Here is a 27,533-nt window from a genome sequence, read left to right as displayed (position 1 = left end):
TGATTAGTTTTCCTGTCCTGCTGAAGCACTGTTTCTAAATAATTCGTTGCTCGAGGCGTTTGCTGCACCCGGGGCTCTTTAAGGCGGCGGAGCTCCGCGTTCCCACCCGGATGTGCGGGAGCGTCCCGCGCTGCCATGGCAACGAGGCGGCTGTTGGCCACGCCCCCTGGCGTTGCTATGGCAACGGGCGATGCGTCGGGCCGTGCCGGGAGGCCGCTGTGATGCTGCGGGAATGAATGGCAGCTGCGGCGGTGCGCGGCCGGGGGGGGCGGTACGCGTGGTTCCCAACGGCGAAATCTACCTGCAGCTCTTCGAGGACGAGGTAAAACACATAGAAACGGGCAATAGGTGGATGGGTTCGTTGTGCTGCTCTGCTGTTGGGCTTGCTTTAGCAGAAAAGAAGTGTAAGCCTGCAGTGAGCCCGGCTGGGGCGTTCCGGAGTGCAGCCTGCAGCCGTGCACGAGGCACTGCTTCAATTCCCTTCATAGGGAGATCACTTTCAGATGGGGGGGGAGAAAAAAACCTCCTGGATGAAACTTCATACATATGCTTTATTTTATTTTGCTGTTCTGTTCTGCTGCCTTTCCCATCTCTTAGCAATTAATTTGATTCTCTGCTCAGTGGATTTGGAGATGATTCCAACCCGTTCTGCTGTGGGTTTTGCAGGCTCGCTGGGTGCGATCACTGGGCGCAGCAAGGAGTGGGAGGCTCCGTGTGCACGAGGAGCCGGGCAGCATGGCTGCTGCGGGGCTGTGGCTGTGCAATGGGAAGAAGGGGACTGCAGGAGCAAAGCCGCTGCAGGGCAGGTAGAGAGCAGAAGCAGAAATTCCTGATTGCACGTCGGTGTGATTCTGTGGCTATGGGTGTGAAGCTGTAATGCTGGGAACCTTGTTTTTTGGTCACGGTGCTTGTGACAGTCTACCTCCTTTCCCTCAGATGTGAAACGAGTGCACTGAGCTGCTGCCTCTTAAAGCACAGATTCTCAGCTCATCGTTAAGGCTGGAAACTGCCACTAAGAGCATCTAGTCCAACCATCAGCCCATCAAATGTCTGTAATGATTTACGTGTGCGTGACTTTTCTTTTAAAAGGCTCTTGGATGATTATTTTGTTGTTCAAAACCACCTGGCTGTAAGCCTGTATTCCTGATACCACCTGATACATGTAACTCTAGCAGAAATGCCAGGTCAGGGCTTGAAGCAGTGATTGAGCACCTGGTGGGAAGGCAGGGCCAACCCAGTGCAGCTCAGGTGTATCCAATGCACTGAGTGAGCAGAAGGGCTGGAGCCAGGATCCACCCCTGCCCAGACCTCATTGAAGGGTTGGCAGTGGAGGTGAGGATTTCTTGCTGGAGATCCCTGTGCACTGAGGCCTTCTGAAGGCAAGCAGCTTCTTTCCTTTATTTTTGTGCCCATGCCTGTTGCATTTGAGCAAATTCTCTCATGCTCCAGCCTGGGACCTTTCTGCTCTGCTGTCATTGCTGTGCTTAACAGTAATACAGTAAAATATACTATTTTATATTTTATGCTCCTTTAATGGTCTTAAATGACTATGCAATTATATTGTTACTCTTAACTAGATTAGTTTCCCATATGTTTGGGAACTGTTTCCTTCAGTTTAGTCTACTTGAGCCTTGTATTAGCGGGGACAGGTACTTTGCAGCAGTAGTACTGCTCAGCTCTACTCTGAGCAATGTTCAGAAGCAAGAAAGTAAATTAATGCCTTCATCCTCTACACCATAACCCTCGTGCTGAATAAGCACACCCTCATTCCCCAGTTCTCCCAAATAGAAGCACAGCACCCTGATAGGGAGAGTGGGGGGCAGGTAAATGCCATTCCCTGATAGAGAGAGTGGGGGGGCAGGTAAAAGCCATTTCCTTCCATTTGAGAAGCAATGCCATTAGTTCTATGAGCCATATTCTTTGAAGCCAGAAGCTTTCATTCACTTTAATGTTACATTTTGCCAGATGAGTGGAGTATGGTGCTAATTACAAACCTGTGGTCTCAGTACAAAGTGAGGCTCTGTGTTCTGTTTCAGAGAAGCTACAGCATCTCAGGCGTCCTGCAAAAGTGAAGATGTCATTGCAGCTGAGGAAGTCAGAGCCCTCCCTGATCTTGTTGGTAAAATCTATTTCCTTGAATGTCCGATAGTTTCATTTTGAGGAGCCCCCATATGTATAACATCTTGAGCTGGATAAGGTATAATATCGAGTTCAGAAACGATCTGATGTGTTTTATAATGATTTGTATGTAATTCTGGCAATGAAGAGTCTGCGTGTAGGGAAGAAAAAGAAGTGAAATTGTCCATCAATTACAATTAGTGTTCAGAAGGTAGTGATGATATAAGCAGATTTAACTCGTGGGAGCTGCCGTTTTCCAGCATCACGCCAAATGGCAGAGCTCAGAGCTTTGATTTAGCAATTTCTTGTTCCAAACAGCTCTAAGTTCCATCGTCCTCCTTTTCTTCTCAGAGGTTGCAGAGGAAAGCAGGCAAAACCTCTTAGAGCTCGTGTCAGAACGCCGGCGCAGCCGCCACGATGCAGCACTGACCTCAATGCACCACGAGTTTGCTCGTGTCTCCAGGGTGAGGCTGGGGTTGGCAGTGCAGACAGTCTGGAACAGCAGGCAAAGCTGAGAGCCTGGTGTTCAGGAGATGGGGCCGACTTCTTTACTGCTTTCAGGAAATTGAGCCCTTTGTTTTGGAGCCTGGAAAACTGCTTTTGATGAAACTGATGGAATCTGATAGAAAAACGGAGGTTCTTCTAACAAAGATGGAGCTCAACGGCACTCCTGAAGGCTTTTCTATTGAGGTAAGGCAGCTCTTGCCACTGTCAGCTGTTCCACTGTTGATTCCTGTTGTTCACAGTCTGCTCTGCAGCACAGCAAAGCACCTTGCTGCAGTTTTCTGATGTCAATGCATTTGTTTTCATTTTTTCATTGAGATTGAGAGTAAATCCTTCTTGCAGGATTTGGAAGAACTGTGGGCAACCATTCAGCAGGAATCCCTGACCAGAAAGGAGTGGATTCGGGAATGGGATGAAACCTTAAAGAAGGTGGAACAGAGCCGAGCTGACAAAGTGAGCTCAGATTTTCAGGAATTGCAGGCACCAGAAAGAAATCAGTCAAATAGTAACAAAACCAATTGATTTCTGGTTATTTTTATGAATTGGTGTCTAATAATTTAGAATCAATATTTTAATATTTACTTCTCGATCTGTCAACCAATTAAATTTATTTGGGGAGAAAAAAACCCAATTCTTATTAATATCATTGAAGTGTCAGTTCTCTAAGGCAAGCTGTTCTACAGAGCCCTTTGTGCCTTTTTGGTTCTGTTGAACAGATAACAGACGTGCTGAGGAAGTATGCTGCAAAGCTGGAGGGAATTTCCTTCTTCTTGTCAGCCGATGTGCACAGGCTCATTAATGACGAGGCCATGGTAAGCTCTCCTTATTGGGAGGCAGTTTTACCTGTAAGAAGACAGCGGTCTGAAGTTCACCCCCAGAATTCAGTTCTTTCTTCTTCTCATTTTCAAAAGGAAATGATCATTTCTACCTGCCAATCCCTGCCATGTAGGAGAGGGGTCTCTATACTGCGTGTCCCTTGTCATTTCAGTTCTTCATCCTCAGTCTGACATCAGCTGGCACTTTATTCCTGTCTTATGCTGCTTCTACTCCCATCTTTGTTTTCATATGCAGATGATTAACAGAGCGTTGTTGGCGAATCAGAGGGCAATAGCCAAGCTGTTCTTTAATCTAATGAAATCAGAGATGAAAAGGGAATTATCACTTCAATGGAAGTGGCGAGATAAAGTCAAGGACTGGAGGCTCATCCAAAAGAACCGCATCGTTCAGAGCTTCAGGTGTGAAGTTTGACAGCAGGTCACATTTTGAGGCATGAAGTGACTGGTTCATGTTTTCTCCAAGAAGCAGTATTTTAATATTTTTCCCCAATGAAACTAAAAATTTAGTGTTTTTGTTTTCAACCAGTACTCATAAGATGTATTTTGTGTTTGTGTTTCAAGCATTCTGTTCTTCTCAACACAAAATCACATCAGCGCGTTCTTCCATCCTACTCACATCCTATTTCCATCTCCTATCCAGAGAATTTATGGCAAAGGAAGAAATACAGAATCCCCAAACGGTGGAAACAGAAAAGGGAAATATGATGAACGGTCAGATTCTGCTTAATGAACAGAGGCTGGAATGGCTGCAGCATCTTATGTATGACAGAAGGGAGTACAGTAACAAAAGTAGAATTCTTGGTGTGCTCAATGAGGGACTTTTGGTGGCAACCCTGCCCATGACTGGAAATGGAGCTGGGTGGCCTCTAAGGGCCCTTCCAACCCAAGCCATCCTTGTTAGTCTTTGATGTGCTGAATGTTCTTTGTTGCACCTCAATGTCCAATGCAGCATTGAGCAGGGCTTAAATCTCTTCCATAAAGCTCTTTTTAATGGGGAAAAAAAGAACAACAACTATGTTTTGGTTTTCAGTGCACATGTTGCACTACCAAGGGGCTATCTAGGGTGAGAAATGCAGCAACACCAAAGTAAGCCTTACTGATGTATGAAGCCTGGTAGGAAGAGGTGGACATGGATGGGTGAACGTGTAAAAATGGATGATGCTGTCCAATTTCTGGGCGGGAGACTGATTTGTGTAATGTGTGAAGAAATGAATGTTGGAAGGAATCTTATTCTGCTGCTTTTGAATTCTGTCCATTCTGACAAAAATAAGATGGGTTGGGTGCAACACTGTGATCTTCGGATGCAGTTTTTCTTTTATAACAGACGCAGGAAAAAATGGGGGTTTAATTCCTTGTTGGTAAACAGAGGCCTTGAAAAACAGCATCCATCTTGTTTTATTTTTGTTGCTGAAATGGCTGTAAATAAAGCAGAGTAGCCTGGTTATGCTGATTTATAGTGTTTATCCTTTAACAACTGACTGGGTTATCTCTGTAGAGATCTGATATATTGTTTCCTATTTTGATAGTGATCTGTTGCCTCCAAAGAGCACACGAGCTGAGATTGATGAGTGGTACAACTCCTTGGTGGATTTAAACAGAAGTATAGGTATGTTGGGAAATCAGCAAACCAATCTGGAATCCAAGCAGTTCTTTCTGTTGTCTTTTTTTTTCTTTTCCCTCTCAGCAATGAGATGAGTGCTTTGAAAGTATGTTTGCTGTGTTCTGTGAAATAGCAAAGTGCTGGCGATGCTCTGTTTTGCAGATGCCCACAATATGCAGTGCACAGTGAAAATTCGTGCCCAGTATGACAGTGTGCAGCAAAAATGTTTGGCAGAAGCAGAGCTGTGCAAGGTCAGTACCACAGCGCTGTGAAGTCCTGGTAGGGTTCTTGGTAACAGTATGCAGTGTGTTGTTGCTACGGGTTTGAGGATTGAGATAAGATGATAAATTCATATGATTCTACGATAAATTAGATACAACCAGTGCTTTATTCTGCTAGAATAGCTGCTGTCCATTTCATTTCATGGTAGCATTAGTGCTTGAAATGCATAGAGGCAATAACAACTACCAGTGATGAAGGAAGTGCTTAGGTAGAGGGCTCAGGGTCAGAACCCTCAGTCTTATCCTCAATCTGTCTCATCTTGGGGAGAAAACATCACCCCCTCAGCTCTGTTTGTCCCCATGTCTGAACTGGGTTGTTCTGCTTGCTTCTGGGATCTGGGAGGCTGAATCTTTGCTTCACAAAACGTGTTGAATAAACTGAATACTGAAGCTGTAGGAAGTACAGATCATTTTAGCCCATGTTCGTTTTCTTAAAGCCACATGATGTTGTGTTAGATTGTATGTATGTCAATAACTTTTTTTTGTTGTTCAGATTAACCTGTTGAATCTGAAGGTATGCACACAAAAAGAGGCTGAAGAAGTGGTGGCTTCTGACTTGCTTCTGTTGACTGAGAAACTGCGTTGTCGCTTTGAAGAAGAACTGGAGCATATGGTTGTATGTTTATTACATCTACTCTTATTCCTCATCAGGAATAGCCTGTTATTCATGTGCCATGGTCTGAAATGCTGAGTGCATCTTAAGCTATTGGTGCCTTGCTGTAGAGTGATTGAGTACCTGTCCCATAAGTAACACAGGTAGGATGTGATTCAAGGGAAGAGTTTATGACTGATGGTTTTGTAATAGATTGTCAGGGATTGGATGGCTATAGCCCATCTGGCCTGGAGGTGGAAGGATTGGTTCCCAAACTTCTTCCACTCCTATCCTGTATGGTCCCATATGTGGTGGTGACTGAGTGATTGTTCCTGAGATAAAGGATGGCAAAGTGCTTCTGGGGCTGTGCAGATCTTGGTGGCTCTGTGCTTTACGGTTCCAGAAGAATAAAGAGAAGGTTTGATGGCTCAGCTTCTGAAACTGAAGTCCATATTCTTATCTATTTTACCTGGACTGTTTTTTCCTCTCACAGTAGAAGAGACTCTGTTGAATGCTGATCACCTTTTATCACATCATTTGTCCCCTTACTCTTGTATTTCACCTTCTTGCCTGCAGTTTTGTAATAACTGGGGTGTATTTTTTTAGAGAGGCTTTGAAGAGGTGGCTAAAAACAATGAGCAGAATTGCAGAGACCTGTACAGCTACTGTCAGGAGGCCAGTGTTCTGTGGGACTTCCATCAGCTGAAACTGTCCCAGCAGGAAGGTGAACTGCAGAAGAAATTAAAGGAATGCAAATGGAAACAGGATAAATCCATTCAGGTATTATAAGCATAAAAATAAGGATACGGTATGATGTAAAGAAAGGACTTAATGCAGAGGAGCCTTTGGAATTCAAAATGCCTGGCATAAAAATGTAATAACTGATTTTATACTGGATTTCCTACACGTTACTTTCATGCTATCAAATATGCTTTTGGCTTCGTTCCAGTAATTAATTTATTTTTTAAGCCTAAATAGTTATGAAGCATGTTTAGTAAGAACCCACTTTTACTGGGTTCTTTGTATTGGTTTCAGAGGATGGAAACTAACCTGGATATCATTTTGGATAAAATGAGAACAGCGAGCTCTGAGAAAAAGCTGAAGAAATCTTTGGAGAATGCCTGTTCTTGTTTGGATGGCATCAGAGCTGGGTATGGATTTTGTAGTGCAAACTTAACTGGTGTATGTGAAAGTTGTGTTTATGCTGTAGTATCATGGTGTGGAAATACACTGCCCTGTGCTCATAAGGACATGAAGTGAAACAGTTTCCATATTGAGCAATGTTAAGGCGAGCAGTACCTATGTGTAAGAATTGCATCAAATCAGGCATATACAGCTCTACATGCTGGAGATTTTACTCAAAGACAGACTGAGCAGCTGGAGAGGGTGCAGTCATATCTTCACACCCAGATGGTCTTTCCTCTTGCTCAGATCTGATGTAGCCACGAGGACCTGAGAGGCAGATCCCTATGAACACACCTCCCACCGAAACTGCTTCTGAAGCTGTTGGTTCAGCACTCTTTATTTCCATTAAGACCATTAAAATCCACCAAACAAAAGCAAAACGCCTTTCAACGTTAGCAAGGACATCATGAGAGGTGGTGGCTTTTGCTCACTGATGTCTTTATACTGAATTAATCCCTTACTGACGAGCCAGGATGTAATGTGTTCAGGAATAGTAGAATAATTGATCCCAGCCTGAAGCACTTATGACATTTTGATCAAAAACTTTTGGATTTAAGGACACAGTAGTCATATTTCACTTTATTTTTGTACATATTTAAGTCTCTTAAAAGACAGCTTTGAATTTAACAGGTATGAAGCATCCAACAAAGTTCTTATGGAGAAAGTCATGAGTTACCCAGAAGCCATTTTACAGGAACTGATTTCTTACAGTGAATCCCTCAGCCAATACTTTAATGTAAAAGAAACCTTCAAACAGGTATGAAGAAGACAAACTTGTTTTGAAGTCTCCCAGGCACATTAATTTCTTTAAGACTATTGTAGCTTGATAAAGTAGATCTATTTTGCAAAAGAACCTGCATCTCTTATAAGCAAGACTTTAGAATTGTCCTGTTGTTGTTCTTTCTAGAACTTGGAAGGAAAGATAGACTCCACATTTCCAGGTCGAGGTAATACCTTCATAGTACAAATAGGCCTTCTGCTTGCTTGTTTTTCATCTGTATTTCTCTGGATTGTGGTCACTAAAACTCTGCTTTCACTGGAAATGATTAGGTGAGGTTTTGGATGCTGAAAATCAGGGGGAGCAGCAAACTGAGAACGTTCTGCAGGAAAATGAAGAAAAGCAAAAGGCTGAGAGCTCTCAACAACAGAATGAAGAAACAGATATTGCTGAGAACGAGGAGGTCTTTGCACAGGAAAGTGAAGAAGGGGAGGAACAAGAAGACAAGAGTATTTTTCAAGGGAGTGATGAAGCAGGGGACACAGAACAGAGGATGAGCGTTTCACAAGTGAGCAAACAAGAGAATGAATGTATTTGAAAGTGACAGAAGGTTTTTGCAAACTCATAGCAAATAGAAGGTCATCTTCTTGCTGAAGTCTCTTGAATTCCTTAGCATGTATTTAATTTGTACATAGAGCATGTGTCCATGATTATTAAACAGTATTTCTGCACCATAAGGATTTTCAATGTTGCTTCTAGCTGAAGGGCATAAAACAGTTCATAACCATTCCTTATTGTAGCAGAAATGCTAAGTCAGGGCTTGAAGCAGTGATTGAGCACCTGGTGGGAAGCAGGGCCAACCCAGGGCATCTCAGATGTATGCAATGCACTGAGTGACCAGAAGGGCTGGAGCCAGGATCCACCCCTGCCCAGACCTCATTGAAGGGTTGGCAGTGGAGGTGAGGGCTTCTTGCTGGAGATCCCTGCGTACCTGAGGCCTTTTGAAAGTAAGCAGCTTCTTTCCTTTATTTCTGTGCCCACTGCTGTTGCAGTGAATCCCCACTTGTTGCAGCCTTGCTGCTCTGCTGTTGTTGCTGCACTTTCCATCGAGTTACACTCATAGGCTGCTTTAATCCTTGTAAAAACATGTGGCAGCTTTAGCATGTGTGTCTGTCTTTCTTCCTGGTTATTCTTAACCTAAGCAGAATGATTTCAGATCTGTTTGTGTCTCAGTGTTACCTTTTCAGGTCTTTAGTCCCATTAATTCCATTTATTACTATAACGAAAGCCTCTTAAAGTATTTATCCTGCCTGTTCAAACTTACAAACACATTCTGTGTGAGTTTGTCCAAATTTGGGATCAGAATGTTGTCCCTAATGACCACAGGTTCCTGCTAGTGCACTGTTGATTATTCACTTAATTTAATGTAGTATTGTTTGAGGCAATGGATGATGATTCCCAGTTGTTTCCTAGGATACGTTCGACAGCAGCAGGGTGGAAATCTCTGAATTCACTGTTGAGACCTTTTCCACTTCCAGTGGAAACACCTACACTGTTCTTGGAGCTGAAGAGGCAGGGAAACCTGATGTCCTGGAGTCATTTCTTACAAAGTATGGTGAAAAAGGATCCCTTCCTATGTGCTTGGAACATGCAGTTATCAAAGAAACGGTGTTTGTGGAGCTGAAGAAAAGGTTAGTAGGAAACTGTTTGTTCTCCCTTTAGGTAATAGAAACATTTCAGCTCTTTGGGAGGGATGTCGAAATAAGTATGCAAAAATTATCTGAGTATTTTGGTGTTATTCCTTTTTTAATTGGTAAAAAGAAAATAAACTTTCAGCAATGCTCTTCACACATAGCTCCTGGATGAACCACACAAGCATTTCCCTCTTGCAGAACATTCCTATGTTAGGGAAAATTCAGTGAGTGAACAGGAATAGTGACAGAGCATTTTAATAGCAAGTCAAGCTACTTCAGTATTATAGATATGTAAAATACATACGTGTATAGTTTATAGCAGTAGACAAAATGAGCAGTGCTAGCATTGTGCAAGTGTTTGTGAGACCACATCTTCCTGTAGCCAGAGTTAATTTCTTACATTTAACAGGTAGAGTGCATTTCTGTTTATTTCCTACAGTGAGGAACACTATGTATTTAAATCATAGGATTCGCCTCTCCTTCTTTGAACACTTGGAGAAGTGGTTTGCAGAGTCCTTATCCAACTCATGGGCCACTGTAGATGCCAAGAAAGAAGAGCTGGGTTCAGAACTTCAGCAGCATCTTCTCTCGTGTGAACTGAGGCGGGAGAATATAGAGACAAATATCTCCAGTGTCAGAGCTGGTAGCTACCTCTTCACTCTGAATGCTCTCTGTCTTCATCTTGAGATGATCATATGGGGGGAAAAAGTGAACAAGTGCTGGGAGAGACAAAATGCTGGGGGTGGCTTCAGAGTACAGGAGGTGGAGGAATTACCAGTGTGAAACACCACTGTGCAGCCACAGATGGGTCACTAATGGGAAATCTTATGTGAGGAGCATCAAGGATATGGGGGGGGCAAAAATGTGATTTAAGGCAGGTTTGTTGGTCTTTAGCCAACTGTGAAGAAGCCTTTTTGAGGAGGACAGGAAAATAGATCATAAACCAACAACAGGAGAAAAGTCAAAGAGTTGGAACTACTTTATTAGTAGCTTTAAGCTCCTCTGAGCTCCAGTTTTTGTTTCACTGATGCTTCTGGTAATGGTGGTCATGGCAGCCCATACCAAACAGAATAATGACTGTATTGTAAGTCATCTTTTCTCATCAGCTGAACTGTTACTTCATGAAAAGCACCTGGAATGCCACTGTGATGAGGTGGAAGAAGCTCTGAAGAAGGAGAGAGCTGAATTCCTCAGATTTTGCAATCAGCAAAATGACAACATCCAAAACTTGGACTCTCGGATCCGTGACATGGAATCAGCATTCCTCAGGTCTCCTGTGGCTGAGAGGTCAGTGTGCCAGCAGCAGAGCCGGTCTGCCTGCTCATGGCATTGTTCTGAGCCCCTTCTGTCTGTCACAGAAATGGAAATGATTTTTGTTCCCTTTCTCTCTGCACAGGTTACTTTCTTCATATACTTTTGAAGGAACACCAATCTTAAAGTAGATTACATGTTTGATTTATTTAGACTTTATCCAGCTTACTGAATCTGATAAGTAATAGGCTAATTGGCTTTGAAGGATGCTCTGTAACTGCAGCAGCTGCTTGCTCGTGTGTGCTGAGTGTTATCAAAACAACCACCATTGGGTTAGTTGTTGTTAGAACAGTGAAATACTTCTGTGTTCTCAGATCTTATTGATCTCATAAAGCCAGGAGTCTCCACACCATCCTTCTTGCTCCTCCTCCTACACGTTTTCTCTGCCTTCTCCTGCTCTCTGTAGGTTAGCTTCCTCCAGCAGCAGTGTGTGCCCAGACCTCCTTCATTACCTGGATGTCATCCGAGTTTCCCTGAGGAGTTATCGGAACTATCTGGAGGAAAACTTGGGAAAATTAAGAGATTCAAATGTGGATTTTCTCAAAGGCTGCAGGTATAGAGATATTGCTGGAGGAATGTTGTCTGTACCTGGGAATCGTCACTTGTTCTATTGGCAGAGCAGTAAAATTAGGGTTTCTTTGTTACTCACCTAGTTATCTGTACGTTCCTCTAAAGAACATCAGTTGCTAAGCCACAGTTGTTGCACTCTTTTCATCACGTCTGTTTTGATATCTGTGAAGTAGGACTGCTCAGCTACCATAAGAAAAAAAAGGAAAACTTCTCCAAAAGAGCAGTGATGTGTTGGGCTGCCCAGGGAGGTGGTGGGGTCGGTGTCCATGGAGGTGTTCCAGAGCCATGGAGATGCTGTACTGAGGGATGTGGTCAATGTGGAAATACTGCTGATAGACAGACAGTTGGACTGGAGCATCCCAGAGGATTTTTCCAGCCTTGATGGCTCTATGATGAGTGATGGCTTTTCCTTTGCTGGCTGCTTTCAGGTTATTCGTGGAGGGAGGCAATTTTTCTCCTGAGGAGGTGCAGTCTTTCAGTAAGCGTCTTCAGAAAGAAAGCAAACGTATTGACTCTTTTGAGAGGTTAATTGTGGCTGATATGGAGAAAATGGAATCGAGGTGCTTGGAGCAGGTTTGTGCAGTGCTTCACTCTTTCAGATTATGACTGTATTGGCGTATATAACGGGATTTATAACCACCCTGGATTGGAGCTTTAAAACTGTTGTGGTTAATTCTGGTGTGACAAATACGCGATGGAAGAAAAGAAGTAGAAATGGTGACTTCTGTTACTTAAGCTGGAAACAAAACAAAAAAAAAAAAGTGAACACAAATGAGTTTATCCCTTATTTCTGGGATTTTTTTAAAGGCTACTGAAATTATCAACCAGGCTGAAACAAGGCTCCGCTGTCTCTCTATGAATCGAGTCTTTATGGAGAAGATCCAACGGCTTCTGACAAATCTACGGGTGCAAATCAAATCCGAGGTACAAGCAGAAACATCAAAGTTCTGTTTGAATGAATTCTAATCGTTCCTCTTCTGTTCAACTGAGATTTCAGACAGACTTCAGAGCGAACTGACTGCGAGTAACTTCTTGTGTCAAATCAAAACTCATTTTTGTCACTGTCCTCTGAAACCGTGGCCTTCCTGCAGCTGTACTGGAATGCTGTAACCTTGCAGCCATGGAGCTTGTTGGTTTTGGTGCTAATGACTGAGTCTCTTACTAGCAAGTCTTGTGCTTTCAAAGATCGTGAAAATCCTGTGAATGAGATTCTCCTTCACCAATATCTGCTTCTGTTCCAGGTAGCAAATTCCAATTTGCAGGCAGCAGCATTAAAATCCTGCCTGGAGAAGCTCCATGCTTTTGCTCACCCTGCAGCAGATAAAGAAGTAAGTTCTAAACAGATGAAATGATATTATTTTGACCACATTTTGTCTCAGACCAGCTCTGTATCTCTTCTCCTATTTGCAATACAATCTCATTGCTTCTCTGGTGCAATGAATGCCATCTATATTGCTGTATCTTTCAGGCTTTGACTTCTGAAGAGTTGTATGATTTTATCAAAGCAGCGCTGAAAGAACTGAAGGCAAGGAGCCAGTACCTTGATTGCCTGCTAGTGGACACAACAGGACCACGTGATAATGTAGGATAATGTTTGTTCTCTCCCTTTTACTTAATGTTGAGTGATATTTTAACGTGCATCTATTTTAAAAGCTTTTCAGAGTACGTGTTAAGATGGTGCTTATGATGATTGTGAGGATCTACTCACAACCACTTCTTAGTGTCACAGAGCCATACAGCTGTAACAGCATTTCTCCTGGAGTTACAGAAGCCTTTCTTCCAGCCTGTCAAGCAAAATAGCATAAGTTTGGAATATCTATTTTACAGCCAATATCTACATGCATTGCTGACACTACCTGCCTGCCACAACTGACATGGTTTCATTCTGTGCCCAATTCAGGAGCGCTTTGCCCCTCCTGCAGCTGAGGTTACGTTACAAGGTCCCATTGCTGCTGCCATTCGAGTGGAGCACAGACTGGTGATGATGGGGCTGGATCCTGGCAGATTTCCTTTGTTAAATCCAAGCAGAATGGGAAAATCTGCAATTGATGATTTATCAGTAAGCGTTATTAAAAACTTACTCGAGTAAGTACTTGTTTGCCTCATCATGTTTTTCTGTTCCTGTCTTTATTTGCATTTGCCTTGCTAAATATATCTCATCTCTTCACAAGGCCTCTGATAGTAATAAGAACAACTTAATGCACAACTATGCAATTATTTACTCTGGGAAGGTGCTCCTGTTTACACTGTTGGCTGCAAATGTGACCCCATGGGTCGACCCCCACCTCAGCAACTGGTCTGCAGTGAACACTTGGTTGGAGAAGGGAGCTTGTAGCTGGGTGTTCCAAAGCCAATTAGCTCTTCCTTTTGTTTCAGAGTTCAGTCATCCAGGAGAAAATCATCAGGCCGACATCAGGACAGCAGGGGTTCATTGGAACCAGGTGTGCTGGAAGTTCTCTTAATTTATTGCATTCATCTCAATTGTAGTTCATAGCACATCAGGGAGCAGGTTGAGCTGTTCCAGGCCAGTGGCTTACACGTGAGCCCTGAGAGGGCTGTGCATCATCCTCACTGTCACCTTAGCTGCCTTTACTTTGCACTACAGTGTTGTTTTGGCTCTTAACCAATGATAGGTGCAGAATAAGATGAGGTGGGCTTTTCTTTGTTTTTTTTTTTTTTAATGAGGTACCTATATTTGTAATAGCAAAAGTTGTGGAAGAAAGCTGGCATTTATACTTTGCTCTTTTTCTTTCCTTATTAAATATCAAAGCAACTCTTACCACACAGAGGAAGAATTCTCACTTAAATGTATCTGATGAAGGCCCTCGGAGCTCTGCTGCTCACAAGCACGCAGCTCGGAGCATCCAGAAGCCAGCTACTAAAAAAAGGGCATCAAGAGGAAGGTGAGATGTTGCACACTCGTGTGTTCTGCCCATTCTTGGAGAAATTCTTCACTGTTATTTGTGTTAGCCTTTCTGCCAGTGCTTCTCAATTGGGATCTTGTGGTTTATGTCCCCATGATCAGACTTTGGGTCTGATCATTTCAGATTCATTTCAGACTATGGGTGGAAAAGTGCTTTACTCCTATTTATTGGCTGCTGGTCTGTACTATGAAATTGCTGAAATATAGACTAACACCCCCTTAAACCAACGTGGCTTCATTTCTAGCTCAGCATCTGAATGGTGCATCTTGAGCTAGATGAAATTGATGAAATGAGTGAGTCTAATGGTGGCAGCAACAAAAGTACTGAGAAGCCATTGAGGAGAGAGTCATCAACAATAGTTCCCATGTAATGCTGGTTTTAGAGTTACATCTTCTCAATTTTTCTTTAATTTCATATCCATCACATCACCAACTAGCTTAAACAAGCAGAGAAACAAAGACTTTATAGACCAATATTTTTTCTTGCCTTCTCAGCATGCAGAAATGCACCAAATCCGTTCTCAGTGACAAGAGATTCCAGATATTTGGGGAGATGCCTCCTGAATCGAGGTGAGTTGTGTGCATCTTCAGAAAGAAATCCATCACCTCGGGGGGGTGTGATGTGTTTGTGGGCTCACTGTTACATCTGCACAAATGAAATAGGAACAAACCATTTCAGAGATGTGGTTCCATTCCCCTGCTCTATTAGAACTGACTGGTTGATCTTCATACAGTGTGATTGTCTCTTTCATTATTATTTTTATTCATTTGCAGTACTTTTAAAGGGACTGTTATGAAAATTCTCTGGATGGGTAATAACAACTTGCTCTGTCTTGCTGAGGTAAGAAAAGTGTTTCTCCATCACTTTTGCTGCCACAGGTGTAACGTGTCAGCTAAATGATTTGGTTGTATCATAATGTTTGGGTGGCCATCCAAAAACTGCTTACTTCATCAGGCCATCTAATTCTTAATAATCCTTGATGCAGACTGTTTTTAATGATTAAGTATTTCAGGAGCTCAGAATGTGGTTTAACATATGGGGGGACACCAACACCCGTATCTGGTTGTGTAGCAGCGTGTCTGCAAAGCCAAGGCAGCCCCAATCTTCTTCATTCTAATGAATAAGTCCCCTAATGGGACTACAATACCTATACTAACATATAACTAATATTTGAGGGCATGTTACCAAGGCTAAGAGCAGTACAGTGCTAAGAGGACTGATAATGTCTTTTCAGAATTGGGAATTAAGCTGCACTGTAGTCTTGGAAACACTCCCTGTTCAAAGAGCAGATAGGAAATAGAATAAAAGCACAGCAGAAGAAGATAACTGGTATCAAATAAGAGAGAGATTGACAGCGTTCTGTATCTCTGTTACTGCTATATGCATAGATACGACTTGTTTGTACGTGTTATCAGCATCTTTTCTGTCTTATCTTAAACTCTTGAAGGAGTTCTACCACAAAGAGAAGCATCAAACCACAATGCCTGAAGATTTGCCAGAGACATTTGAACGTTTTGCAGAAGTAATCAAACAGACTCTGCTGTCATATCAAAGTCAGATAGATGATTACTACAATTCCTGCCTTAAAGGTAAATTAATTCAGCCAAGACTTTTAATTTCACTGAAAATTGCAACAAATCAAGAGTAAAATAGATGAGTGGAAAAACTGTTGATTTTATTGGGCCAATGCCATCTTTAATGTATTATCTGCAATATAGAATGTGAGGAAAGAGCCACTGACTAAGCTGATAGACCTGTACAAGGTCAAGTTTTTTAGCAAGCGTGTTTCTGTAGTCATGGGTCTCAGGAAAAGGAATGTCAGGGACAGAATTTAGAGAGGAAATTCCTCCATGTTTGACCATTGCAGTTTTCATTCACCTCAGCTGAATTTTCTTTGCTTGCCAGAATTTTGGGATCAGTTGAAGTCATTTGAAGAGGAACTCCCTTATGTCTCCCAGTTGGCAGTTGATGGTCTTTTAAAGGAACACGAACAGAAGCTCAGCTATGCCACCAGTAACATTGAGCACTCCTTCAATCAGCAGCTGGAGGACTGGAGGAGCGTGAAGGTATCCAGCATGGATGCGTTGGAATGCTTCCAGTCTAAGCAGTGCTGAAAGCATCAGGACTGTTCATAGTTTCAAACTCTTTAGGATCTGTAACATTGTATGAGTCTTGTTTGCATGCTTTTATATGAAGTGATTGGTTTTACTACTTTCTCACTATGACTCCATTGCACCTTCTTTATAGAAAATATTTCTTACGTGTTTGCCTGCAGGCTGAACGTGAGAATGAATTACGTCCCTCTCTGGGACATCCAGACAACTTGCTGCAGCTGGAGGCTTTGTGCCAGCGGGAATCAAAAGAACAAAAGGACCACGTTGATGCTGTTCACCTCCACACTCGGATGCTTCAGGTAAGCATAAAGCCCAGTGCTTAATATCAGCTTGATAGGTGTGGTATATGCAAAGGATTATATAAATTAAATCCACTTTTCTCCTGTGCCAACAGTAAAGTGGAAAATGTTTTCAGTTTTATGCAGTGCTGTTCACACAACATCTTTAAGTTGGCAGCATTTGATTGATATATGCATGAATGCATGCACGTACAAGTGCACATAACCCATCATCTGTATTGTTCATTGGATGTACTGAGGAGGGGTGGCTCATCTCTCAGTGACAGAACAGTTGCATATAAGTTTATCTGAAGTAACAGTGATGTTCTCTGGTTATTTTACTTGCAGAGGACAGGCCTGGAAGGCTTTCTTTCTGTGTGCGTTTCAATTAGGGCAGTTGGTATTTGTGCAAACACACACATACCATTTCTAGAGCAATATCTGAAAGCCCCTCTGCTCAAAGTATGTGAATTCCATAAAGTGGCCTTTGCTTTGGAAGCTGATGTTTACAAATTTCTTTTTCTACCTATTTTGAGTGCTTAACCCAAATATACAGCTACATGGCAACCACACACAGTACTCTGCAGGCTGTCATGCTTTACCTGAGATCATCAGAGTGTTTAGAGCACTGCGTAAGGCACTTCCAGATCCTTTTCTGTGCCATTTGCAGCCCCATGGCTGTTATCTGCAGCTGTTGCAAAGCATCATGGTTGGAGAGGAACATAGTTCTTAGGGAGCTAAACTGAAAGGAGAAGAGATTGAGTTATCAGAGGAACTCCTCTCAGTGGTATCCAATGTCCCAACAGGACTGTGCTGCTGAGTGCACACAGAACTTCGTTTTGGCTCTGGCTGCCTTCACAGAAAAGCTGCTGCTGGAATTAGATGAAAGCATTACTATTGATGACATACAAGCACCAAGTAAGTAATGATGGAATTTCTTGTTCACACGTGATTGCACATGCAAAACCATTTCTTGGAAGTGGTGAGCATCACGTGGAGTTCCTTGAAAGCAACAGCATGACTGCCTCTGTTTGGTTCCTCCTGAGTATATCTTACATCATCTTCCAGAAACTGAAACACCGAAGCAGAAGACATCCTTGTTAATTCCTCATAAACAAGCTGGTCTTCCTCTACAGACCCGTGGGGCTGAGCAGCTGGTCGAACGTGGGAGGAGGTAATATTGGATCATACAGGACACAGTTGTATTCCATTTCTCTTCCCTAGGCTGACATCAGGTGTTCTCCTAGTTTTGTTTTGTTTCGTTTTGCTCCAGTTGTTAAAATTGCTTGGTTGTTTTGCTTTACCACTATTTATCACTTGCCCGTATACAAATCTGAGGAATGCTATGTGTTTTCCCTGTGAAAGTATGAATTCTGTTTACGGTGCAGAGCTCCTGGTCACTCTCTTCTTTTCCAACTGTGTCTCCTCTGGATATTTTTGTTGTTGTTGTTTATTTGTTTTGCTCCTTTAAGGACCTGGCCAGGAATACCCATGACCAAGCTTATGGGCGATTCAGACTGCATTATGGTCAGAGAAACAGCATCAGTCACAACAGCAAAGACTACACTGGGCCACACAGCAGCAGTGGAAGCAAGAGATGCTGTATATAAGGTTGATCGGTGGGAAAGGGCTCTTATGGGTTGTGTGTGGATGGGATGTCTGTTATTGCTGTAGATTTGTATAGATATGGATATATTTTAATATACAGAGCAGTTTCAGACCTTGAAGCAGTGTTCTCCATGCATAGAAATCCATTCTTATGTCTCCATGCAATCATTTAGGCATTCTATGATTCTAGGATCTGATGGTTGGGTTTTTAGGAATCATACTGGATTTCTACCAGTTTTAACCTCAATTGTTGTTCTTTGTACAGAAATACATATGTAAACTTGAGCAGCAGTTAGCCCAGATCAAGGAAGAATGCACCTCTCAGCTGGTAATGATTCAGCGTTGGGGAGATTGGTGGAAGCAGTCCATCCAGAAAATTAAGCAACTGCATACGTGAGATCAGTCAAATCTTGCTCAAATGCCTGTGTTCTACCAATAAATATCCTCTTCAACATAAAAAGAAATAAAATTCCCGTGCTGCATCTTTACTGGAGTGATTGGGGGATGTAATTAGTTCATATGTGCCTTTTCAGCTGTTGTAGTTTGGCCTGGCTTCTTCAATAAAGGGGTGAAGGAATGTTTTCCCAAGATGAGGATAACCGTGACAGCGAGCTAAAGGAAAATCTAAAGCTTTGTTTACTAAATATATTAGTTATATTAGCTACTATATTTGGTATATAGCTACTATATTTGGAAAACTAATTTTTCTGTGGGTCCCTTTGCCCTGCAGTCATGGAAACCAGGCCAAACTGTGACAATTCTGGCACATTGCCTGGGATGCAAATCCAGGCCTCGTGCATAGCAGGCAATAACTTTACCACTGAACAACCTCTACGTGATTTGGAATACTGATGAAAAACCATGAAATCATGGCATCAGCCCATTCCGTTCTAAGAAGAATTAAATCACAGCATCCCAGCAGTTAGAAAGGTCCTCTGGGGATCAAGTCCAACCCTCTAAGAACAATGTTTTCCTTGTAGTGATCATCACTTTATGAAGGCTAAAAGGAAGTTTTTATTGAATACAGGGTTGTTCTGTACTGCATGCTGTGGAATTGCTGACATATTGCTGGTTGTTGTCATGGATCTTGATTCCCCTATCCGATCCAGTTTAAAGCCCTGGTGATGAGCCCAGTCAGCTTGCTGCCTGTTACATCCTTACTCCTCCCAGCCAGCTGTGGCCCATGCAATGTCAATGTGCCCGTCTCTTGGAGGTGCAGCCATGCCCACGGCGCACAAACCACGAGTGTGACACCATGCCAACACTTGTGCCCATGTCACTCCCAGCACAGCCCTCAGGGCTGTTGGTCATTGTGTAATTCCAAGTGCTGCTCTCTGCTGCTGCCCATAATGGAAGAGAATGCTCCGCCTTGCACGGATGTTACGCACTGCTCTGCTCGTGAATGCTGTCATCTCTGTTGGCAGCAGAGCCATTCCCACAGCTCCTGGCACCAAGCCTGCTGCTCTCAGCCCGCATCAGAAATTCCTCTAATGATTTCCAGAAAGGCGTTGGGATCTTTAGTCTGCCTGTCTGCTGTAACCACATTGATCTGGTAAGCATTTGCTGACAAGTTGGTTAATGTTTAACTGTGATTTCCCTGGCTGCAGCCGGAAGCGTGACAGCAGGTTGGCACAGGCAAGTGTATTTTTCAGGAAGTTCCCCTTCAGGTAAAAATTAGCAAAAATCACCAATCCCTTCTCCCACCCACACCTTAACGGGGTGGCTCTTCCCCACCCAGCCCTGCCTGTGCCCATTGCTCAGCAACTTAAATGGTCCCTCCTTGCTCTGCATGCCCACGCACACCGCTGCAATCAAAGCTGAAGGGAGAAAGAACAGAGTTTGCACGGTTGTCTGTGATTTATGTGTGGCTTGCCCAGTGTCTCTGCTTCAGAACTCATCACTGTGGCACACTGCTGTGGCTGCACGCTTCTCAGTTTTGAATGTTGCCCCGCTTGTGTCTATTTGTGCATCTATTTTGAAAACACGTAGAGCTCAGTTTTGTAGATCACTTGATGTAAACAATATTGAATCCTGATGTTTCAAGCTTAGTGCTTCCAGATTCCTTTTAACCCGAGCTTCCTGTTTATACCTTAGCAGCGCTGTATGCTGTTAAAGGCTGAACGCAGTGTATGCTACACTAATGAGTAAAGAAGTTGAGCAGTTAATTACTTATCACAACCTATGCCAGATTCTGAGAACATCTTGGGAAGCACCAGGAATATATTTTTCAGTGCTGCCTGTCTTAAAATACTTCTTTGCTATTGTTTACAGGGTCGCAGTTGGGAATTGGAAAGTGCACTACCTCCCATATTACCTTCCCTGCCCTGGAATCTTGTAAGTCTCCCGTTTTGTATGTAATAAGTATCATAGATCACTGCTACAAGACCTGAATTTTGCTGACAGTGCACCTGGTTGTTAACAACTGCTCTCTTATCTTTTATTTTATGCAATAACGAGCCTATGGTTAGTGTTTCTCAAATAAAATGATGGTGATACAGCCCTGTCTGTTCAGTCTGCTTCCTCTCCTGACCAGCCCTGTGTTTGTACAGCATGAACAAAGGTCTTGAGGTCTCATTTGTTGTATCATCACAGAGTTGGGTTCGTTATCAGGGTGTGATCACACACATACACCTGTACACACATGATCTCGCTGCACTTTAGGATGTGTGCATCCCAGGTTGGTGGATGGAGCGGTGTAAGTCAGAGGGGTGAGATGAAGGGTGACACAAGGAGTTCAAACAGAGTGGTTAAAAACATTGTCTCATAGGTTATTAATTTCTCTGACTGCTGTTCTGAGTGTGGTGTATTTCAAGTAGCTCAGCCCTCCTGGGGGACAGGAACAAACATGCAGGGAATGAACACGTATGTGACCAGAACTGGCAGCCCCAACAACTGCGTGCTTTGCTGGTTTTTGACCACTGCACTGATAAAATCACAGACTCAGAGGGCTGCCATCCTCTCCCCATCCCTGTTTTCTTCTGTGCTTGGCTGTAATTTGCCTGGCAGCCCATTAAGATGTGCACAGGCAATGCCCAATTGTTTATATCTGTGCACAGCAACTGGAGTGAAAACTGGGACAACTGTCTGTAAACCAGCAGGTCCTGAAGTTAAACCTGTGTCCTGTTAAAATAAAAACGTCACAGAACCTTCATTCTCCCGTTATGCAGCTCCAAGGAACTCCTGTATTTGGAAGAAAAGCCAGTCCAGCTTTTCCCACAGTAAGTAATAGCTTTTTATTTCCCCTTGTTCCTCCTTATGAGCCTATTTTGTGTATTACTCATTGGATATTTCTTTCTTTTTGCAGATTATTTTATCAGCAACCACGAGTGCTGGCTCCAAAGTAAGATTTTTTGTTTACTGTTTGTTTCTTGATCCTGCATGTTACAGAGCTGCTGGGTTTGGTTTGGGTGCTTTGTGGCTCTCGGACAAAGATCTGCTATTGGGAAGAGATTGTTCTCAGAGCAGTCAGGCACTGGCACAGGCTGCCCAGGAGAATGGTGTGTTTATGTCCCCAGAGATGTTTGAAGGATGGGGGAGGTGTGACACTTGGGGACACAGCTTGGTGGGCAGTGCTGATGGTCTGTGGGTGGTTGGACTGAGTGATCTTAGAGATTTTCCCCAACTTTAACAGTTCTGGAGCCCTCCTCACTTGTCCCACGAGGAGCCCAGCTGTGTGGGTATGCCTGCAGCCACCCATGATGCTCTAAGATTGATCTCAGTCACTGCATACTTGCTTCTATACCAACCATGTTTTCCTAACTAATACATCAGCACAGTCAGCCCATCTACGTATTGCTGCCAGGGACTCTGAGGTGAGAAACAAATCTGTTTTCTGACTACTATAATTTCTAGAACTGCACTGTAGCTTTAACCAGCTGTGAGTGAGCTCTGAATCCTTTTCAGGACAAAACCAAGCAGGTGCCTCATATGACCTCCAGCAACACTTTCAGCCAACCTGCTGGATCTTACCCTGGAACAAATTACAGACACTCCTGCAGACGAGTCTGGCTGGGAAGCAGTCAGAGCAGTGAGCTTGAACAGACAGGGAGGGTTTTGGGCAGCAGCAGCAAGACGTGCTCCTGTCAGCTTGTGTTTGTCAGTGGTCTCCTTTGGGCCAGCTCCCATGGCCTGACTCTTATCTCCAGCAGCTCTGCTTTGTCAGCTGTTGTTAATAAGCACACCCTGTAGGGAGGCTTTACCTGGCTGTTGTTATGAGCTGTGCTGTGGCTGAATGTTTCATGCCTCCAAACTGGAATAAATTAATGTGCACAATCAGCCAGTGTGTTTTGGAGTAAGGGAGAAGAGAGCAGCATAGCTTTGAGTGCACTGCTTCCTAACAGAAGGTGTCTGGGTGCACTAAGTGGGTGCACACCTTCATCTTGTAATCGTGTCTGTTACCACTGGAGAGTGTTTGGTGTCTCTTTAGCTGCCATTGCCTCGGGAGCATGACAGGTGGGAGACTGCTCTGGCCTCAAAACGTGACCCTTCACCATGTGGCCATCACCAACTTCGTTAGCAGAATGACACAGATTGTGGCCCAGGGGAATGTGAACAGGCGAGGGGAAGGCTGATGTTGTAAATAACATCCTGCTTAAAAAAAAAATCAAAGAGGTGGGTAAGAAGCCCTGAAATGAAGGAAGAAGGGTGGAAATAGCATTGCGTAACAGTCACTGGCTTCAATCCGGCTCTGCTGTGTGTATATTCAATAGTTCCACTTCCCCCACTCAGAAGATCAAGGATTTTCTGTAGCTGTTACATATTTGAATGCCAGTTCATACAAAGAATCTTAAATTCTTTCTGAATATGTTAAAGCTATATATAAATAGTGGGGAAAAACAACTGTCGTGCCACAAGCTGTGTTTTAATAATTCCACAGCCATGGAGCATAGTTCTATAATGATTTATATATTAGTACTTGCATTTTAATCCACTTGTAGCCATGTGCACCAGAGTGATAACAAATGTGCATAGCTTCCCATTCTGTGAGTCCTGAGGTCATTAAACTCCCCTCAGCAGATAAGTCCTGTAGGCTTAAATGAGATTTTGGTGTGTCATCACTACATTTATTTATTTATTTATTTATTTATTACTAATTCCATAGACAGCGCTGAATTTCACCCCAAGAACTGAAATTCCATGCTGTATGACATTAAGAGCATAGGGAAAGAGATCTGAACACCATACTATCCATAAGAAGTCAGTGCTGATGTACTCTCCAGTGTTTCTTCCCCATTGGGTTGAAACCAAAGGTCATGTTTTGTTAACATTCTCCTTTTTTCAGGCGTCAGGATGTGCTAACAGTCACACCATGGTTGGCCCCCATTGTTTGGGAAGGCACCTTCAGCCCTGAGATCCTGGACAGTGTCTACATGCCATTGAATCTCACCATAGGGGTGACAGCCTTTGCCATTGGAAAGTAAGTGAACCATCTAGGGGGAACCCAGTTCTTGGCTGCTTGTGGAAAGGTACTTTGGGCTCTTCTTGTCCTCAGCAGAGCTGAAGCCTGTTCCAATCTGCAGCAATTTCTTATGTCTATGTAGAATGCCTCCTTAGAATGGTTTGGGTCAGAAGGACTCTGCAGAAATTAGAGATGTAGAGAGGTGGTTGGGTTGGCCAAAGTGGGGACAATGGCTTTGTTTGTTGTTCTCTACCCCTCTTCGCTGTATATATAACACGTGCATCCCTGCAGCAGTACCTAGTAACACTCCCTAGACTTTATTCACTGAAGTACCCTCCGTGATCCACCGTGCAGCCCCATGCTTGTCTGTACAGATACACGAGGTTTGTGGGCCGCTTCCTGGAGTCAGCAGAGATGCACTTCATGAAAGGCTATCGAGTGAACTATTACATCTTCACTGACAACCCCGAGATGATCCCCAGCGTCCAGCTGCAACCTGGCCGAAGATTTGATGTTGTGCATGTCAAGAAATACCCCAGCTGGCAAGAGATCTCCATGCGCAGGATGGAGACTATCAACCTACACATAGCAGAGAGGAGCCATCAGGAGGTGGACTACCTCTTCTGTCTGGATATTGACATGGTGTTCCACAATGCCTGGGGGGCTGAGACCCTCGGTGACATTGTAGCAGCCATACACCCTGGTTATTTCAATGTCCCTCGAAGCCAGTTCCCATATGAGAGGAGGAGCTCTTCAGCAGCCTACATCCCTGAGGGAGAAGGGGACTTCTACTATGGAGGAGCTGTGTTTGGAGGGCTGGTCAAGAAGGTCTACGAGTTCACCAGGACTTGCCACATGACCATCCTGGCAGACAAAGCCAACGGGATCATGGCAGCCTGGCAGGAAGAAAGCCATCTCAACAGGCACTTTCTCTCCCATAAACCCTCCAAGGTGCTCTCTCCAGAATATATATGGGATGACAGGAAGCCAAAGCCCCCTGAAATTTACCTCATACGCTTTTCCACAGTAGATAAGAACTACCAGGAGGTAAGAAACTGACCTCCTGATCCTCGCAGAGAGATGTCCTCCAACCTGCTGAATGTTAGCTCCCAGAGAAGGTGTCCCACTGTGGGTAGTTTCTCTGGAGAATGAGAGCCTTAAAGCATTTCAGAAGCAGCAGCCAAAGTGGAAGTGAGAATGGAAAGGTTTCTAGGTTCCTAATCATTGTAAATACAAGTGTAGCTCTGAGAGTGGAAGCATAGCAGCAGGTATACAAAGGGTGTGCTGTCAAGTAGAAGGCTGTCCTTACAGCAAGGCTGCAAATGCTGTTGTTTGCATATTTTCCTGAAGCTTTGCAGAAACTTAGGCAGGATCAAAACTTTGGCATCCCTATGGAAAAAGACCTTTCCACTTAAAAATACTTCAAACACTCTGCTTTTAAAAAAATTATTAATTTTCACATACTGTAGTTCAAACACTTGATAAGGATCAGCTTACCCTCAGTGCAGGTTATCCCTATTAGTGTGCAGCAGTGACAGAGCTCTTCTCAGCAGTGAGATGCAGGAATTCCTGATGGACCAGCAGTGCCATTTCACACAGCACTTACCTTCCACTTCCAAGCTGTTTTGGGCACCCAAATTCAGACTGAACTGGCACAGTTCAAACCCAGAGAGCGTCATGGGTTTGTTCCAATCACAGATGTGCTCTTCACCTTCTTGCCAGCTCACACGTCTCTGGGGCTCATATAATCTTTTCCATGGTGTGAGAGGTCCACGTGCTTACTCTCTGCTTCAGTCCTCTCCAAATTTTCTGAGCATTATAAAACAAATGGGCCAGAAGCTGTTGGAGCTGACAGCCAGAGTTGGAGCATTTCCTACAGACAGGGTGGCTTCACTCCATAATGAAATGCTCTCTTGGATCTATATGTTCAGCTGGGAGCTGGAGGTAGGCTGGGGTTAACCTTTTCTTTGCATGGACATGATGAGAAGCTGACCCAGGCACACTGCAGCCTTCCAAGCCTGTGAGCTCATGGGGCAAACAGGTGGGGAGGGTGTCCAAACACGGGAACAGCTGTGCCTCACCAGCAGCAGCTGCAAAATGGTTCATCAGCTGTGGTTACAGGGTGGAGGTCTGTGTGTTTACTCCCTGCTACAGCACACTGGCTGTGAGCATCTTCTCTGTGAGCTCCTGAGGAGTGCTGCCAGTGGGCACTGCGGGTCTGTGCCAGCCTCACTTGCCAGGAATATCTTTATCCTAGTATTTCCAATCAAAACCAGGATTATTACTGACCATCTTCTTGTTCTAAAACAATTGTGCCCAAAGCTCACACCTGACTCTAGGGTCTCATTATGTCAGTAACTACATGTGGGCATATGGAGCCCTTTGCAAGCCAGAAGGAGCTGTCTGGTTTGATCTCCTGCACGGGGTTAGCCAGATAATTTTATCTCCTGCTGTCAGTATCAATGTCATAATACAGGGCTGAGCTGTGCTACATCTCTTAGAAGAGAATTCCGGCCCAACACAAACATCAAGTGATACAGAAGCCACAAAGCCATAGTCAGCTCCTCCTGTGCCTTAATTCTTCTCCAAGTCAGGCTCTCTTTTTGGCTGTTGGATTTTCTTCTGCCACGCTAGATTATTCAGATTCCTGTGCAGATATTCATATTCATGTCACAGTTCTGCTCACCAGGGCTGTGATTGGAAGCAGTGCCCAGAGACACCCATGTCTTTGGGGAGCAGGAGACTGTGGCTGCAGGAGGATGCTGCATTCCCCATTGTGGCACACTAATTGATGAGAGCCTGGACTTCTGCCATCACCTCCTGCTGATTAATCCCCTTCCCCCAGCACCAGGCTTTGCTTTTTGCCTTTGCATTGTGCAGCCTGAGACCTGTGGGCTGGGGGGAGTTTCACAGAGCTTGCTTTCTGCTCTTAATTTTTCACCAATACTCACAGGGAAACTGAGGCACATAGTAGCAAAGCATGGCGTGGTGCTGCTGCGTATGGGGGCTGCCACAGGGGGACAATGCTGTGTCTCATGTCCTTATGTCAAGGGAATTTAGACTTGGAAACGTGCTTGCTGTACTGCTTAGAAAGTGAATCAGCACATACAAATAAATTATCACCCAAATTTACATTGTCTGGGGGTCTGATTGTGCTTTCAAGGTATTTTTGACTCAAGAGCTGCTTGTCCTTAACCAAGCATCACATTATAGCTTGTTGCTTTCCCAAGGGTCCCTTGTTCTGTCTCTCTCCTTCTGCTTGACTGGAACAGACCCATTATTCATTGTCCATCTAATTTAAGAGTGCACCTGACAGCCTTCTCTCCTTGTTCCTGCTGAGGACAGGCATGGTGCAACCATCCCAAAGGAAAACCTGCTTTGGGGAACAAGAAACAGAAACTTCCAGCACTGAAAATGATCTCAGGCGGGAGAAGGACAAGAATCATTTGCACAGAGCCACATTAGCACCTTTTTTGCTTTTTGGGTTTTCCTTTATCCTCCCATAGATGCAAAGCGAGGTTCCTCCCCAGAGAGGATTTGTTCTGATCCTAAAGGGCAGCTGTGGGCGCTGGGGGTCCTTTTTGCTCACTCACACTTCCCCTGCTCTGCTTCAGCTCTCCACCCAGTGAGGGATCCCTGGGGAGATCCACGCAGAGAGCAACAGCTGCTCTCTGTGTGACAGTGATAGGCACTGGGGGACAGCAGAAACCAGAGGGCTCTGCAGCAGTGGGTTGCACTTCACTCCCACTAAATCCCCACAGCCGCTAGCAAAACTCATCAGGGCAGTGAGTCCTCAGTGCCT

General features: G+C 44.0%; 1 protein-coding gene across 11 annotated transcripts; it reads left to right on the top strand.

Annotated features, from left to right (window-relative positions):
- The first annotated feature begins 103 nt into the window (after positions 1-103).
- Positions 104-26,848, top strand: GBGT1 (globoside alpha-1,3-N-acetylgalactosaminyltransferase 1 (FORS blood group)). Of its 11 annotated transcripts, XM_048965868.1 has the most exons (40): positions 104-322; positions 667-806; positions 2,037-2,119; positions 2,470-2,582; positions 2,680-2,808; positions 2,965-3,075; positions 3,339-3,434; positions 3,694-3,857; positions 4,099-4,218; positions 4,985-5,064; positions 5,221-5,309; positions 5,833-5,955; positions 6,538-6,711; positions 6,967-7,082; positions 7,747-7,873; positions 8,024-8,063; positions 8,167-8,402; positions 9,308-9,525; positions 9,996-10,171; positions 10,635-10,815; positions 11,246-11,392; positions 11,838-11,982; positions 12,217-12,333; positions 12,651-12,737; positions 12,878-12,991; positions 13,310-13,494; positions 13,786-13,850; positions 14,180-14,312; positions 14,828-14,902; positions 15,107-15,173; positions 15,781-15,922; positions 16,239-16,399; positions 16,609-16,746; positions 17,532-17,643; positions 17,794-17,899; positions 20,605-20,667; positions 21,501-21,551; positions 21,638-21,673; positions 23,615-23,749; positions 24,106-26,848. In XM_048965868.1, exons 1-40 carry the CDS (start codon positions 191-193, stop codon positions 24,788-24,790), a joined length of 5,412 nt encoding a protein of 1,803 aa, XP_048821825.1. In that variant the 5' UTR covers positions 104-190; the 3' UTR covers positions 24,791-26,848. The 11 variants fall into 11 exon arrangements, 9 of the variants coding, with proteins under 9 accessions (XP_048821825.1, XP_048821827.1, XP_048821829.1 ...); XM_048965870.1 differs by lacking the exon at positions 3,339-3,434; XM_048965872.1 differs by lacking the exons at positions 23,615-23,749; positions 24,106-26,848 and adding an exon at positions 21,965-22,145.
- The last annotated feature ends 685 nt before the right edge of the window (positions 26,849-27,533 follow it).

The sequence above is a fragment of the Lagopus muta genome, chromosome 19 (genome assembly GCF_023343835.1).
Source record: "Lagopus muta isolate bLagMut1 chromosome 19, bLagMut1 primary, whole genome shotgun sequence".
Classification (NCBI taxonomy): Eukaryota; Metazoa; Chordata; class Aves; order Galliformes; family Phasianidae; genus Lagopus; species Lagopus muta.
This window is presented reverse-complemented; position numbering and strand designations above follow the sequence as displayed.

Coding starts and splice junctions, on each gene's coding strand:
- GBGT1 (XM_048965868.1), top strand. CDS start 191: ATGCGTCGGGCCGTGCCGGGAGGCCGCTGTGATGCTGCGGGAATGAAT. Junction 323..666: donor TGCAGCTCTTCGAGGACGAG/GTAAAACACATA, acceptor TGGGTTTTGCAG/GCTCGCTGGGTGCGATCACT. Junction 20,668..21,500: donor CTTCCCTGCCCTGGAATCTT/GTAAGTCTCCCG, acceptor CCCGTTATGCAG/CTCCAAGGAACTCCTGTATT.